The following is a 13,936-nucleotide window of genomic DNA, read 5'->3' on the forward strand; positions in this document are numbered from 1 at the left end:
GCACATCCTTATTTTTAAATATGGAATATATTCAAAGTGTTTATTTTGTTTCTAGCCTATATTTTTCCTCATATTTTATGTGTTCATTTTCCCTTATCCCCAGATAAAGAACATGTAACCATCCTTTCCATGTTTATTTTATGACTCAGAAGCACTTATTAAAGGACTCTGGAGACTTCTCTTTTGCAGACTAAATAACCCTGGGTCCTAATGCCTTTCTTTATAGTTAAGTTCCCAACTACATGAATTTCTCCCACTGTGAATCTTTGAACATTCTTTAATCCCTCTCAGTTTTTTACCTCAGTACTGTTTACGGTGGCAAATTTAGCAGCATATATGGCTCGAGAATGAGTTTTTCACAGCACTTCCTTTGTACCAGGCCAGGATTCACGCATTAGCCCACCCATCATATTGAGTAGATTTAAATACTTGGTGAGTTAAGAGGTTCTTTCTGTTTTTCAAAGACAAAGAGAGCTTTGTGTTGTTGCTGAAAAGCCACATGAATAACTTGAAAACAAAGGGGTTGTCAATTACAATCTGTTCTTTATGTTTGCAGAATTTGTATTTGGTTAACCATAATCCACTAAAATTCTCTGTGGACAAGAAGGGCATGGGAAAAAGTGGTGCAACAGTTTCTTTCTGGGACAGACTCAATGGACCAGCAGACAGGAGGGGTAGACCACCCTACGGAGGTAAATTCAGAGCAGGAGTGGGATAATTGCCACCAGTTAGGTGCGAGGAGGAGTGAGCTCAGGGAATACAGCTTGCTCTCTCACATACCCAGAAAAATCTGGGTGCCCAAAATGCTTGGATTCGGAAAAGAGATCTATGCCACTGTGAAATTTTAAAATGCATAAGTTAATTTGTTTCCAGATATTTGGGTAAAAATTTTCATTAAAGGGAAATGCCTCTTGGTAAGAAGGAGTATTCTTACAGGTAAAATTATTCTTGGTAGAATTTTGGAAGGTCCCCAAAAGATGCTTCAGAAATCAGGAAAATTAGACAGAAGGTGAAATTCATCAACATTGTAAGTTGTACCCAAAAGTCTTGTGCTTTGCACAAAGAATGAATTTCTCTAATAAATAAGAACTGCTGCCAATAAATTTAAAAAGACCTATTAACCCAATGGAAAAGGATATGAACAGATAGTTCATAGAAAAGGAAAGACAAATAGTTCTTCTATATATAATATAATGCCCTACTGCACTCATAATACCATGATCGAAAATTAAAACTACAATGAGATACTATTCTCACATATCAGAATGGCAAACATCAAAAAGTGTAATAAAACATCACTGGCAAAATTGTGTAGAAATAGTCCCTTTCATAATTGCTGGTGGGAGTGCAATTGATGTACTTTCTTGGGAGAACAATTTGGCAATAGCTATCAAAATTACAAATGCACTGGGCTTCCCTGATGGTGCAGTGGTTAAGAATACGCCTGCCAATGCAGGGGACACGGGTTCAAGCAGGGGAGATCCCACATGCCCGCGGAGCAACTAAGCCTGTGCGTCACAACTACTGAGCCTGTGCTCTAGAGCCTGCGAGCCACAACTACTGAGCCCGCGGGCCACACCTACTGAAGCCCGTGTCCCTAGAGCCCGTGCTCCGGAGCAAGAGAAGCCACCACAATAAGTCCGTGCAAGGCAACGAAGAGTAGCCCCCGCTCACTGCAGCTAGAGAAAGCCTGCGCACAGCAAGGAAGACCCAACACAGCCAAAAGTAAAATAAATAAAATAAATTAAAATAAAAGGAAAATTGTACAATTTAAATAATAAAAAAAATAGTTGTGTGTAACTCAAACAATAAATGTAATGTACTAGGAAAACTTGTGATCTCAGAAAATTCTACTGTGAGGATTTGCTTACAAAGGAGAGAACTTTTATAGAATAAACGATTATCCGAATCATGAGAGTATAAGTGTATAAATGCTGATTTCCATATATCTAATTTGCTTAAAGAGAGATAAATGTCCCATATACATTCTAGAACGGGCATTCCAAGTAAGATTCATTTTTTCCGCCAACTCCTGTAGTGGTGATGTCTTCCTAGATCACTCTGTTGAATAGGATTCTAAGACAAGTCTGGACTTAGTAGGAAAGAATGCTGCAATAATTATGTCTGCCTCATATGTGAGAGTTAGGAAGGGTGGGAGGAATCAGACACAGTCACTCTCGCTCTGTATTTTTCCATGTTTCCCCTTCCTTCTTCCTTTCTGCTCCCCTCCCCCGCCATAATTTCCCACAAAAAGATTTCTAGGTATGAGAGTTACATGATAGAAGGATTTGTAAAGCCTTGTACTGAGAAAGAAAGAGGTGGGCCCCTCCCTAGAATTCCTTAGGAAAGGATGAAGAAATGGAAGAAGAGTTTGTCCAGAGCCTAATTAGATGTTTTTATCTCTGATCATTAAATTAAAATGTGGAAGGGTAGGAGAGAGACACATGACCTAGTTCATATCAACATGACTAGATTTTATTTACATATAATCTAATCAAGGAAGTTTGAGAATTGTCAAAATAGCAGTTCACTTAAATCAATATCAGAATCCACAGACGCTGAATGAGCTCTCTAAGTTTCTATGCTAGGAGCTCCAAGAATGTCGACAGTATTTGTGACTCAAATGAGTTTTCAAAATGACAAAACATAAACATGAGATATCTTGAAAACTTCAGGGTAACAATTAAAGCGGTATATGATAAAACTTTATGGTAACGTATCAACAACTGAAAAACCTCAGGCAGGTGCAGTCACGCTCAGCTTTAAGGAGGGTATCAACATGAACAGGCCTTGGAGAATGGATGGGATTTGCTGAAGTAGGAAGAGGGCCTCAGGGAGGTTATTGAAGGTGAGTGGAAGAAACAAGGTTGGAAAACTAAGTCACTATCTGCCCTTGATGATCAAGCGAAGGTACATAAGTTTTCTCCTATAAGTCACAGAAATCATTTGAAGGTTTTTGACCAGGGTAATGAGACCTTCAAAGTAGTGGTTTAGGGAGGTCATGCTGATAGCCGTATCCAAGGTAGATTGCAGGAGGGTAAAGAAACTTGTGCTGGGTATGTCAGTTAGTGGGTTATTGGAATAGTCCTGGCCGAGGTGGTAGAGTTCTGGATGAGGGTGATAGCGTGGAATTGGAAAGGAGACAATAAATTATGAAAATGGTTACAAGAGACACTGAAGAGTAAACATAAGCAAGGCCTCATAACTGATGAATATGAGGGTTGAGAGATATTAAGGAGTCAAGGTTAGTATACTGGGAGAACAGGAAGACCCTTCTCCCAATTAGAGTCAGGTCCCCCTCCTGGGTGAGCAAATACACTCAGTCCTTTTCTTCTGTCATGATAGTTATTATTCCGTTGTATGGTCTCTATTTATCTGCCTCCCTCACTAGAAAGTGAGCTGCTTGAGAGTAAAGATCACATTTTAGTTGCGCTATATCTAGCACAGAGATGTTTGTACGTGTACAAAATGGAAAGGGAGAGAGGGAAGGAAGGATCTGTTTCAGAGGGAGAGATAAGCAAAGGATTTCTATACATGGAGAGATGGAAGTAACAGTATGTCATCCAAAATAATGCACTTATATTTCATTTACTCATATTAGATTTTTTCAAAGATTATCTTTATTACCATCCACTCGGTACAACCCATGGTGTCGTACACCCCAAACATACATTCTCAACACAAGATTCTACCATAAAGCCGAACCCCCCCACCAGCCATGACTTCTTAGTCTCATCAGAGGGAAATATTTATTCCACAGAAGTTTTCAAAGTTTCCAGCAAGGTTTCTGGAGGCCCACTTAGTAGCAATAAACAAAGCCTTAAAATGTACATAACTTTGATCCTCCAATTGAACTTTAAGGAATGTATCCTAGGTGAATAACCATGGCTACATGAAAAAGATAATGAAGAGTATGCTCGTCACATAGAAGCTCATGACAGCAAAAGGTTTTTGAAGCAAACTAAGCAGCCCAAAATTGGATTGGCTAAACAAATTATGGAATATCTATACGAAGGAATCCTTTGTCATCATTACCAATGATGTAGCAGACTATCACATGGAAAGATACTCCCTAATCATCAGTAAGTGAGAAAGCAAATTACAAATTACAAAAGGAACGCATGATATAACCTCCTTCTGGTGATAGTATAATGTGTTGAAAGGCTATATACCAAAATATTAACAGTAATTATCTAAGGGTTGTGGTGTCATGGGTGATAGGTACTTGTTTTACTTTTTACTTTTATAACCAATTTCTTCAATAGGCAACTATATCTTTTGTAATAAGCTATATTTTAAACTCCAAGAGGACATAGACTTTGCCATATTTATTTTTGTATGTCTGGGACATAGCACAAAATATTGCTCAGAATTGTTCCATAACTGTTTGCTGAATTAAGAAAAATATATTTAAAGATGTTTCTATTTAGCTATTTTAAATTAAATAAAATTTAGATATGAGATAAATATAAGAAATATCTATTCTTTAAGGCAAGAGTTATTTATGGCAGTCATAGCCAGAAGATAGCAATATGTCACCAACATGACTAATCACAGAAGAAACATGACCACACAGGTCAAGCCAAATAACTACAGCTAAAGGAGGAAGGAAACCACCAGGCATCACTAGTGACCAGAAACAGAGCCAGCAGTTTAGCTAAGGAAGGCGATGAATATACTGGGTCCTCGGAGCTGCACCCTTACCTGAAGGTCGAAGAAATCCAGGCTATAGGCTAATGAGACTATTCAAGCTTCCTTCACCTGTCCTCTGGAATTGAAGTGAAAACGGCTCCTCTCTTCAGAGCCCTGATCAGTGAGCTTGTTTCATAGCCAAAGTAGGCACTTAGAATCCTCCCGTGGGGAAGAGACCTCTTGTCAGAGAGGCAGTGTGGTCTGGAAGAAGGAGATTTCAAATTCTACATGAGAAACAGCGCTGCCACTAACAAAGTGTGTGAGTTTTGGCAATCAAGTCATATTTTCTGGTTTTACTTGTTAAACATGAATTATAAAAATAGCTCCATAGTCACAAGATTGAGGACGAAATGCGATAATGACTGAAGAAAAAAGTTAAGACGAGCCATGACTAGGTGTTAAACTATAAAATGTATAATACTACCTTTATTCCTGGTAATGAAGTCATTTCACAACACTCTGTGGTGCAAGAGGAAAGACCTTGCCTTCTGGTGTTAATGTAGTTTCACCAAAACAGCCAATAAATTCCACTCACCCCTACCTACCTCCTACCTGCTAATCTACCTCTTGACTGGTGGGACAAGAGCAAACAACCAGCAGAGTTCTGTCCTGCTCTGTGAATCACGGGAGTCGGTAGTTGGGTTCTTGCTAGTGCGCACGGGACCTGTCAGTCCTGGCAGACGCAACAAACCAGATCCCTCCAGAGCCCCATACCCACGTGCTATATACATTTCTTTCTGTCCAGAATTTACCATCTCGCTCATGATAATTAAGAATGAACCTTGTAGCCAAAACCTTGATCTCAGTGAGGATAAGATCCACGTGGCGCTCAGCTTTGCATCCTTGGTTCACAGCAGGATACCTCGAATGCAGTAGGTTCAGTAAATGTAAGAAGTGGAACAGGGTCCAAGCATTCATGACACTTGATTTCCACTGCAGAACTGGAATTCTTTGACTGAGGTGTTTGTTCAGCTACCCTCTTACTGCACCCCACTGCCAAACGAGGCTTTGAAAAATTGGATAGATCTTTTCCCAAAGTCTCCAGGTGAGCAGACAACGTATTTTTTCACTGGTATTTTTTTTCTATATTGAAAATATTAAAATATAATCTGCACTTTGGTTTTGGAGATCCACCAGGTATAAATGGACTTGGTTAAATAAATGGACACAGGCAAATCTATTTAAATCACTGCACTTAACCAAGCCAAGGTTTTCAAATTATGGTAACCACGAATAGGGGTGTTAACAGCTAGAATAGCAGGGAGCCGTTTTGCTGAACTTCGATGTCTAGAAACGTGTACCAACAATCCACAGGGATACGTTTGCATTTCATACTCATTTTCCTATCGTCTAACCCCATCTTCTTCCATTCTCACATCGGTACCAGATAGCAACCCATTCCACATAGCCACACTTGTCCAAATAAATAGCCATTTACTAATCTGTAAAGGAACCCGGAAGGAAAGATGGGTAAAATAAATAAGTAAAAGTACAGAGAGAGAAAAAAAGATATAAAATGACTGTGTAGATAGATGATTAAAACAAAAAGCATGGTAACAAAAGGGAGACAGTAACAAGGGAGGAGTTAGGGATTGTTAAATTAATACTCACTGGAATTATAAACAAAATTGATTTCTTTACTTATTAAGTCTGCCACTTCAACTCATTCAAGTGACTTCAATATGAAAACATAGTGGGTAAGACAGTATAAGGCAAATGAAATTTAGGGTCAAGTGGAAACAGCTTCATGGCTTGGCTTTTGGCTTATTAGCTGAGACATTGAACAAGCAACTTTTCTGAACCTTAGTTTCAATATATGTTAAAAAAAAATAAGAGAACCATTGTACGAATTACTGATAATACGTGTGAAGCTCACAGCTGATAAGTAGGTATTCAAGAGGTGGTATCCATTGACTGTGATCATCTATGTTACCAATCAACCCCTAACCAATATAAGGGAATATTATGATTCAAAAGAAGCTACTTCCTATGAGAAAAAATGGAATTAACAGGGATGCGGAAAAGAGTCTCCTTGAGGCACTCAAGGTGAGGCACATGCAGGCAGACAAAGATTACACAAAGGGAGTATTTCTGATTTGAACATTGCTCAAGGTGAAATTTTATTGTTTAAGCAAGCTTTATCAAAACAATTTACTTCTTTTTTTTCCAAGCTTATGAATTAAAAGAATTTATGGGCTTTCCTGGTGGCGCAGTGGTTGAGAGTCTGCCTGCCGATGCAGGGGACACGGGTTCGCGCCCCAGTCCGGGAAGATCCCACATGCCGCGGAGCGGCTGGGCCCGTGAGCCATGGCCGCTGAGCCTGTGCGTCCGGAGCCTGCGCTCCACAAGGGGAGAGGCCACAACAGTGAGAGGCCCGCGTACCGCAAAAAAAAAAAAAAAAAAAGAGGCAATGAGTGAAAAGAATTAAAGATAATTTATACAATGAATATTTTTCTTGCACTTTGTCTCATGCCTTTTAAAAAACTTTTCTTTTCACCTTTTGCTTTTTTTTTTTTTTTTTTTTGCGGTACGCGTGCCTCTCACCGCTGTGGTCTCTCCCATTGTGGAGCACAGGCAGCCGCTCTGCGGCATGTGGGATTTTCCCGGACCAGGGTATGAACCCGTGTCCCCTGCATCGGCAGGCGGACTCTCAACCACTGCGCCACCAGGCAAGCCCTTGCTTTTTCTTTTAAGTTAGTATTTCCCATTCTGAAAGTACTGTGACTAAGTAGAGGCCACAGTGAAATATAAAAAAACATGGAAAGAATAACAAGTAATAGACGCACTTTCTACTCCAGTTTTAAAACTACTGACATATTTTTCATCACTTCTAAGATAAATGAAAAACAGATTTTAAAAGTGTCCTTGAAGAATGAGATTTTTAGTAGTCTAAGCCACTTGGTAGAGCACTACAATGACCACAGTGGTAAGATCCAAACTTTTTATTATATATCCCCTCATTTAAAAAGTAAGCATGGGACTTCCCTGGTGGCACAGTGGTTAAGAATCCACCTGCCAAAGCAGGGGACACAAGTTCAAGCCCTGGTCTGGGAAAATCCCACATGCTGTGGAGCAACTAAGCCTGTGCGCCACAACTACTGAGCCCATGTGCCACAACTACTGAAGCCCAGACACCTAGAGCCCATGTTCTGCAACAAGAGAAGCCACTGCAGTGAGAAGCCCGCACACCTCAACGAAGAGTAACCCACGCTCAGAGCAACTAGAGAAAGCCCATATGCAGCACCAAAGACCCAATGCAGCCAAAAATTTAAAATTAATTAATTTTTTTAAAGTAAGCACGTTTCATATATGTGTATGTATTACACATGTATAAATTTTATATACATCCTATTATGCTGATATAATTTATATACTAATATAAAATTTATACATGTCCTATTTACTGAGATCATACTGATGTAATAGAAATTTTTTACATGCTGAGATTTAAAATATAGAAAAAGAAGCTCTAATTTTTCATTTAGTTCAAAAGATTTTCCTATACTCCCTGGGATGAACTAGACTGGATTACAAAATTAGACGTTTCAAGGTTTTCTTTGCATCTTTAAAAAAAGTTAGAAGAAATAGAAGGCTTGGGTCCTTGAAGTTTAATTTATCATCTGAAAGTAATTCAGGTTTAATCTAGCAAGTTACTGTATGCATGTTTGAATCACTATATTTACGCTATTATGATGAAGTGTTTCCTTGTCTGAATAGCAATTATGGAAACAGAAAGCATTTGTTTATTACCTGATAAATTGGGCCCTAAATTCTTTATTTAGTAAAATAATAACTCAAAGAAACATTTTATCTGGTGTGTACTACTAGCCAGTCATAATTAGTTATTAATAAGAATCATAAATAAGTAAGCTTTACACAGGTATGGTAGACTGTTGTCATATCCACTAGACTATACACTTCTTAAACTGTGCATCTTATAACCCTTTCTTTCCCCAATGCACATAGCATCTTATATATAGTAGGTGCTCATGAAAATGTCTGCATTATTATTTCTCTTCATCATACTTGCTCATGCCCTTGGGCAACTAACCTTGTCTGTTTTACAACAGGTTTGATGAGCCTGCTGCTTGATGCTTCCGTCCGTAGCATGACAACGTCCACACACTGACTTTTGACAGTTGCTAAAAGAAACCTGCAAATGAACCACATTCAAACAAAGCTTTTAATAATAAATAAATAAGAACTTGGCTTTATTCAAGTGTTGATATCACCTTAACAATTTTTCTCCTCACCACACTCTTATTTCTCTCTCTTCCCTAACTCACCGACAATTTAGTAACCACAGATCGATTGTAATATAAGGGGTTGAAATGAAGGGGAGAGAGTAGAGAGAAAGTTACTTTAAAAATAGAGGACTGAGGCTTCCCTGGTGGCGCAGTGGTTGAGAGTCCGCCTGCCAATGCAGGGGACACGGGTTCGTGCCCCGGTCCGGGAAGATCCCACATGTCATGGAGCGGCTGGGCCCGTGAGCCATGGCCAATGAGCCTGCGCGTCCGGGGCCTGTGCTCCGCAACGGGAGAGGCCACAAGATTGAGTGGCCCGCGTACCGAAAAAAACAAACAAAAAAAAATGGAGGACTGCCTCAGAATATTTATTTTCCCGAGGAAAAAAAAATCCCCAGAAAGCTTTCCACCCAGGAAACATCTGAACTTACAAATTAGATCTGTTATCTAGTTTGTGCCTAGACATGATCTATGGGTTTTGGGGTGTTTTTTTTTTTTGGTTTGTTTGTTTTGGCGGGGTGGGGGGAGCTGTCAGTATAATTTATCTCTAAGGTTGTCTCCAATTCTAAGCCTGATTCAAAATTGGAGAAAAACAGTGGAGCAAACACCAAAATTCTGGAGTCCCTCACCCTCTCCACCTAAAAAAAAAAAAAAAAAAAAAAAAAAAATCCCCGCTCTCTTTTTCACTCTCCATTTTTGGGATGACCTAGTTCTTCTGCAAGGAGAAGAAGTGGCCACTGGGGTGTGCCGGTGGGAGCAAAGGTACTACTCTTGATTTAAGATAAAGCAATGCCCGACCCAGCTGGCCTCCAATCATTTCATAACTTCTGGCGGACTCTGAATCTCGGTCCCCGGCCCGGAGCAAACAAGCCGCCGCAAGCCGACTGGCCAGGCAGAAAGATTGACAAAGAGGACCAGGCCCCGCGGCAATACTTCCCAAGCAGGGAAACGCAGGGGCGCGCCGGCCTGCAGTCTCCGGTTTATTCTCTGTGACTGGGACACAGCTGGCTTTGAATAAGGACATTAAGTATACAGCACCATAGTTCGGTCTCAGGCCCAGCCTCTGGTCGGTGGCACTCGGCCATTCGTCTCCGCCAGCCAGGCCCTCGCCCTGGTTCCTCGATAAAAGGGATGCCCACCAGCTCGCAGTCACACCTGTTGGGTGTTTCTCCACTCGGAGCCTCCGCCCCAGCAAACGCCTCCGGCCCGGGCGGGGAGCCGGTGCGGAGCGTGGTACGCGGTCGGAGAGGCAGGGCCGGGCCTTCCCCAGCGGACCCCCGCGGGACTCAGCGCGGAGGGCTGGGGCGTGGAGGGGGGACTGCGAAGGCGGGAGAGGTCGACACGGGCTGAGAGGGGCATGGGGAGGGCCGGGGGAAGGGGCGTCGCTGCTCGCGTTACGCTTCTAGAGCCTGCAGCAGAGGTGGCGGGGCTGCGCCGCGGAGGAGATGGGGTTTGCACCAGCCTCTGCATTTCTCCCCTCGGCCCCGGCGCCACTGCACCTCGCCGGGCCTCGGCGCCCGATAGGCCGCGCAGGGTGAGCGCGGGCGCTGGCCGGCGGCACCTCGCCCGGGACTGGAGACGAGGGCGCGGCGGGGCCGCGGCGGGGGGACTCCGCGAGCCGGGCGGCCCGCGCATCCCCCAATCGCAGCAGCTCCGGCCGCCGCCCGGCTGCGGCCGGGACGGAGCTCCCCGCGCGCCCCCCGGGGGCCGGCAGCGTCCGGGAGGCGGCGCGGGGCTCGGCCTCTCGGCCCCGCAGCTCCGCGCACCCGGCAGCGGCGGCGGCAGCGGTGGCGCGGGCTCGGGCGCCCCGGCAGCCTCCGAGTCGATGGCCGGCAGGGACGCGGACGACGAGGGTCCCACGCGGAGGGGCGGCGCGGCGAGGCTTTCGGGGGCCCCCGGCGGGCGGGGAGGCGAGGCAGCCGTCAGCCGCCCCGAGCCGCTGTCCACTGCTGAAGCGCCGGCCGAGGGCGCCGCGCTGCCCGCCTGGATGCGCCTCTACTTCTACGGGATGCACGGGATCACCCTGGACGTGCTCTTGTCTGCGGCGCGGCGCTTCGTTCGCAGCCCCGACCTCCGGATGCTGGGCTTCTCCTCGCCCTACCACTGCCTCCTGCACTCGCTCACCCACTTTGCCCTGGAGAAGGTCTACCTGCAGCAGCGGCGCTGCCCCAGCGCCTTCGTCTTCAATTTCCTCCTCTACCCCTCGGCCCACGTGGGGCTGCAGACCCTGGCGGGCGCGTTGCTCAGCCAGGGCGGCGGGCCGGGGGGCGCAGCGGCGCCGGGGGCGCTGGACCTGGCGCTGCAGTACGTGCTGGCGCTCTACCACTGCCAAGTGTTCCTGAAGCGCTTCCTGCGCTTACGGTACCAGCCGCGGCAGCAGCAGCAGCAACAGCTGCTGCGGGGCGCGCCCCCCGCCCCTGCAGGCGCCCGGGTCCCTGCGGCAGCCGGCGGCCGGCGGCGGAGACCTCGCGGCCCCAGGGGCGCCGGGGGAGCCCCCAGCCAGGGGCTGCCGGACCTGCTCCGCTTTCTTTTCTTCGGAATGCACGGCTTTTTGGATGAGATTTTCTTCACATTCTTCTTTAACCTGCTGGGCCAGGGGGACGGGACAAGCAGCGGCCACACGTCTCTCTGGTCCTTCTTTATGTACGGCAGCTGCAGTTTCGTGGTGGAAAAGCTCTACTTCCACCTCCACTACAGTCGGGGCTGGGGCACCTGGAAGCGAGTGCCCTTCTACGTGATCTTCATCTACGCGTGGGAGTTGTCCTGGGGTCTGGGACTCCGCACTTGGGGCGCTTGTTCCTGGGACTATTCTCACTATCCGCTCAATTTCATGGGCCTTATCACCCTGATGTATTTACCTGGTTGGATATTCCTTAGTGTGTACCAGGACCTACTTTCCAACGTGTTGTGGCAGGTGCAGTACGTACCAACTAACTAAGACCAAAAAAAAAAAAAAAAAAACAGTCACTGGATTTCCATGAATGAATGTGATTTATTTTTACACACTTAAAACGCGGTGAGGTTTTCTTGGTTTTGTTTTTGTTTTTTAGCCTTTTAATTTTTATACATTTTACTAAACTTTTTCAACCTGTTTTATTCGATATTTTAGTTTTTCTATTTGGAATTTCTGCATAATACTACAATACTTTGAAATATTGCTGGAAACATAACTCAAAGTACTTAACTCGTCAATATTTTAAAACCCTCACTAGCCCAAACAGCAAAACCATCATACCTTAACATCGAAAAGCTGTAGTATTCACTTATTTGGGTGGGGGCATAGCCACTGATTTTTCTTTTTCTTTTTTTTTTTTTAAGTGAGGAAGTTCTTCAACTCAGAGACCAGTGATTTTTACAAGATTTGGTGAAATTTTCTGATTTAATGATTTGTTTACTTTCTTTTTAATCCAGTGTCATTTTAATTCCTTGCCATATTTACCAATGACTGCTGAAAACCAGTCTTGTACTCCTGAGACTACAGTTAATAGCTCTTAAAGTGCCTCTGTCTAGCACACAAATGAAAAGAGACTGACAAATTTGAAAACACATGCTATGGATCCATTTTTAGATAAGAAATCTTTTCTAGCAACTCAGACAGGTAACACTGTGTTAAGATATTTGATCTCCATCCTGGGAATGATTGCTTTCCTATGTGGGTTAGCCTTAAATGCCAAGTGTGTTAACTTTAATCAGATCCTGTGTCATCTTTGGCTGTAAATTTTTGTCCCTGTGCAATAATGTAACATGTTTACTTTACGTGTACAAGGGCCAAGCAAAATTATACCACCCTCAGTAGGGTTCTAACCATAAAGACTCTTTCCTACATGGGGCTTCAAGAGTGAAACAGTTCCATGGAATAAAATGAACCGGAATATTCACCTTAATTACATTAGCCCTAATTGTTTTTGGAGAATACAGATATGTGTTTTCAGCCTATTTCTGCCATGGCTCAGTTGTAAACATTTTTCTGTTTCCTTTGGGGCCCATACAGATTTCTTGGGCCAAGTCCGATGTAGTAATGTGCATTATAAATCAATGATAGCTTTTTGGTGACTCATTATTAATGTCTGGAAGCTTGGAAGAATGGAAGTTAAAAGAGATGATGTAAACCATTTTAAGAAATCATATCTAATCAATTAATAATATACTTTAAATTTATTTGCTGTGTTTTCATTATATTTAGAAAAGTCAAGTAGAACTGAGTATGGCTCATCCAAGGATGACTAATACCTTCTAAGTTTTCATTACAAAGAAAATTAGGAAAACTTATGGTGTGCATAAATGAACATATATTCCTATTCAAATTATTAGTTTGCCTATGCTATAAAAAGGGACTTCTGTCTGTTTTCAAAAACATGTTTGCTATGACAGTAAAAATGAACATGCATTTAGATTTAAGTCAGGCATAGCTCTAAGGATGTTAGATTATTTTAATCTACAGTCCGAGGTCGTGAGGTAAACTATAAGTAATGCTATAGGATAAACCCCACCTGTGAAATAAATCCTGTCACACTGATAGTGTTAGCCAGTCAAAGGTTGAGTAGAAAGCTGAAGTAAGCTAAATGTTTGCAGAGAGTAAAAGTATCACTTTGTGAAAAAGGCTTCTGAAAACCTGGGGAGAGAAAAAGTATAAGTATAGACACTAAAGTTAGATGCTGGACAAAATATTTGCGATTCAAATGTGTCACATGTGCATGAATCAGAGTTGAGTGCGGCACCTCTCCACACCACACGTTCCTGTGAAGCCTTAAGCAAATCCGTGGCTTCTGGAATACTTGCTAAATGTACGTATTCACACTGCTGTCATTCACATGCTCCTCCTCAACCCTGCTTAATCTGCTTACCAGCATTCTTGGGGTCAGAAATCCATCAGGAAGTAGGAAAGCCTGCTATTTTGTTTGTTTTGCTTTTCCTGTTAATCCTATTTAAAGGAAAGGTCAAGATTTTTCATTCATTCAAGAAATAGTTATTGTGAACCTGCTGTTTGTCAGGCACTTGTC

The 13,936-nt window shown here is 43.3% G+C and overlaps 1 protein-coding gene across 1 annotated transcript; it reads left to right on the forward strand.

The window, feature by feature from the left end:
• The first annotated feature begins 10,761 nt into the window (after positions 1-10,761).
• On the forward strand, positions 10,762-13,039 carry TMEM229A (transmembrane protein 229A). Its single transcript, XM_060155983.1, has one exon. It carries the CDS (start codon positions 10,762-10,764, stop codon positions 11,872-11,874), a length of 1,113 nt encoding a protein of 370 aa, XP_060011966.1. The 3' UTR covers positions 11,875-13,039.
• Positions 13,040-13,936: the final 897 nt, after the last annotated feature.

The sequence above is a fragment of the Lagenorhynchus albirostris genome, chromosome 8, assembly GCF_949774975.1.
Source record: "Lagenorhynchus albirostris chromosome 8, mLagAlb1.1, whole genome shotgun sequence".
In the NCBI taxonomy this organism is placed as follows: Eukaryota; Metazoa; Chordata; class Mammalia; order Artiodactyla; family Delphinidae; genus Lagenorhynchus; species Lagenorhynchus albirostris.

Bases quoted from the DNA above. Each gene is read 5' to 3' on its own strand.
- TMEM229A (XM_060155983.1), top strand. From the start codon at position 10,762: ATGGCCGGCAGGGACGCGGACGACGAGGGTCCCACGCGGAGGGGCGGC.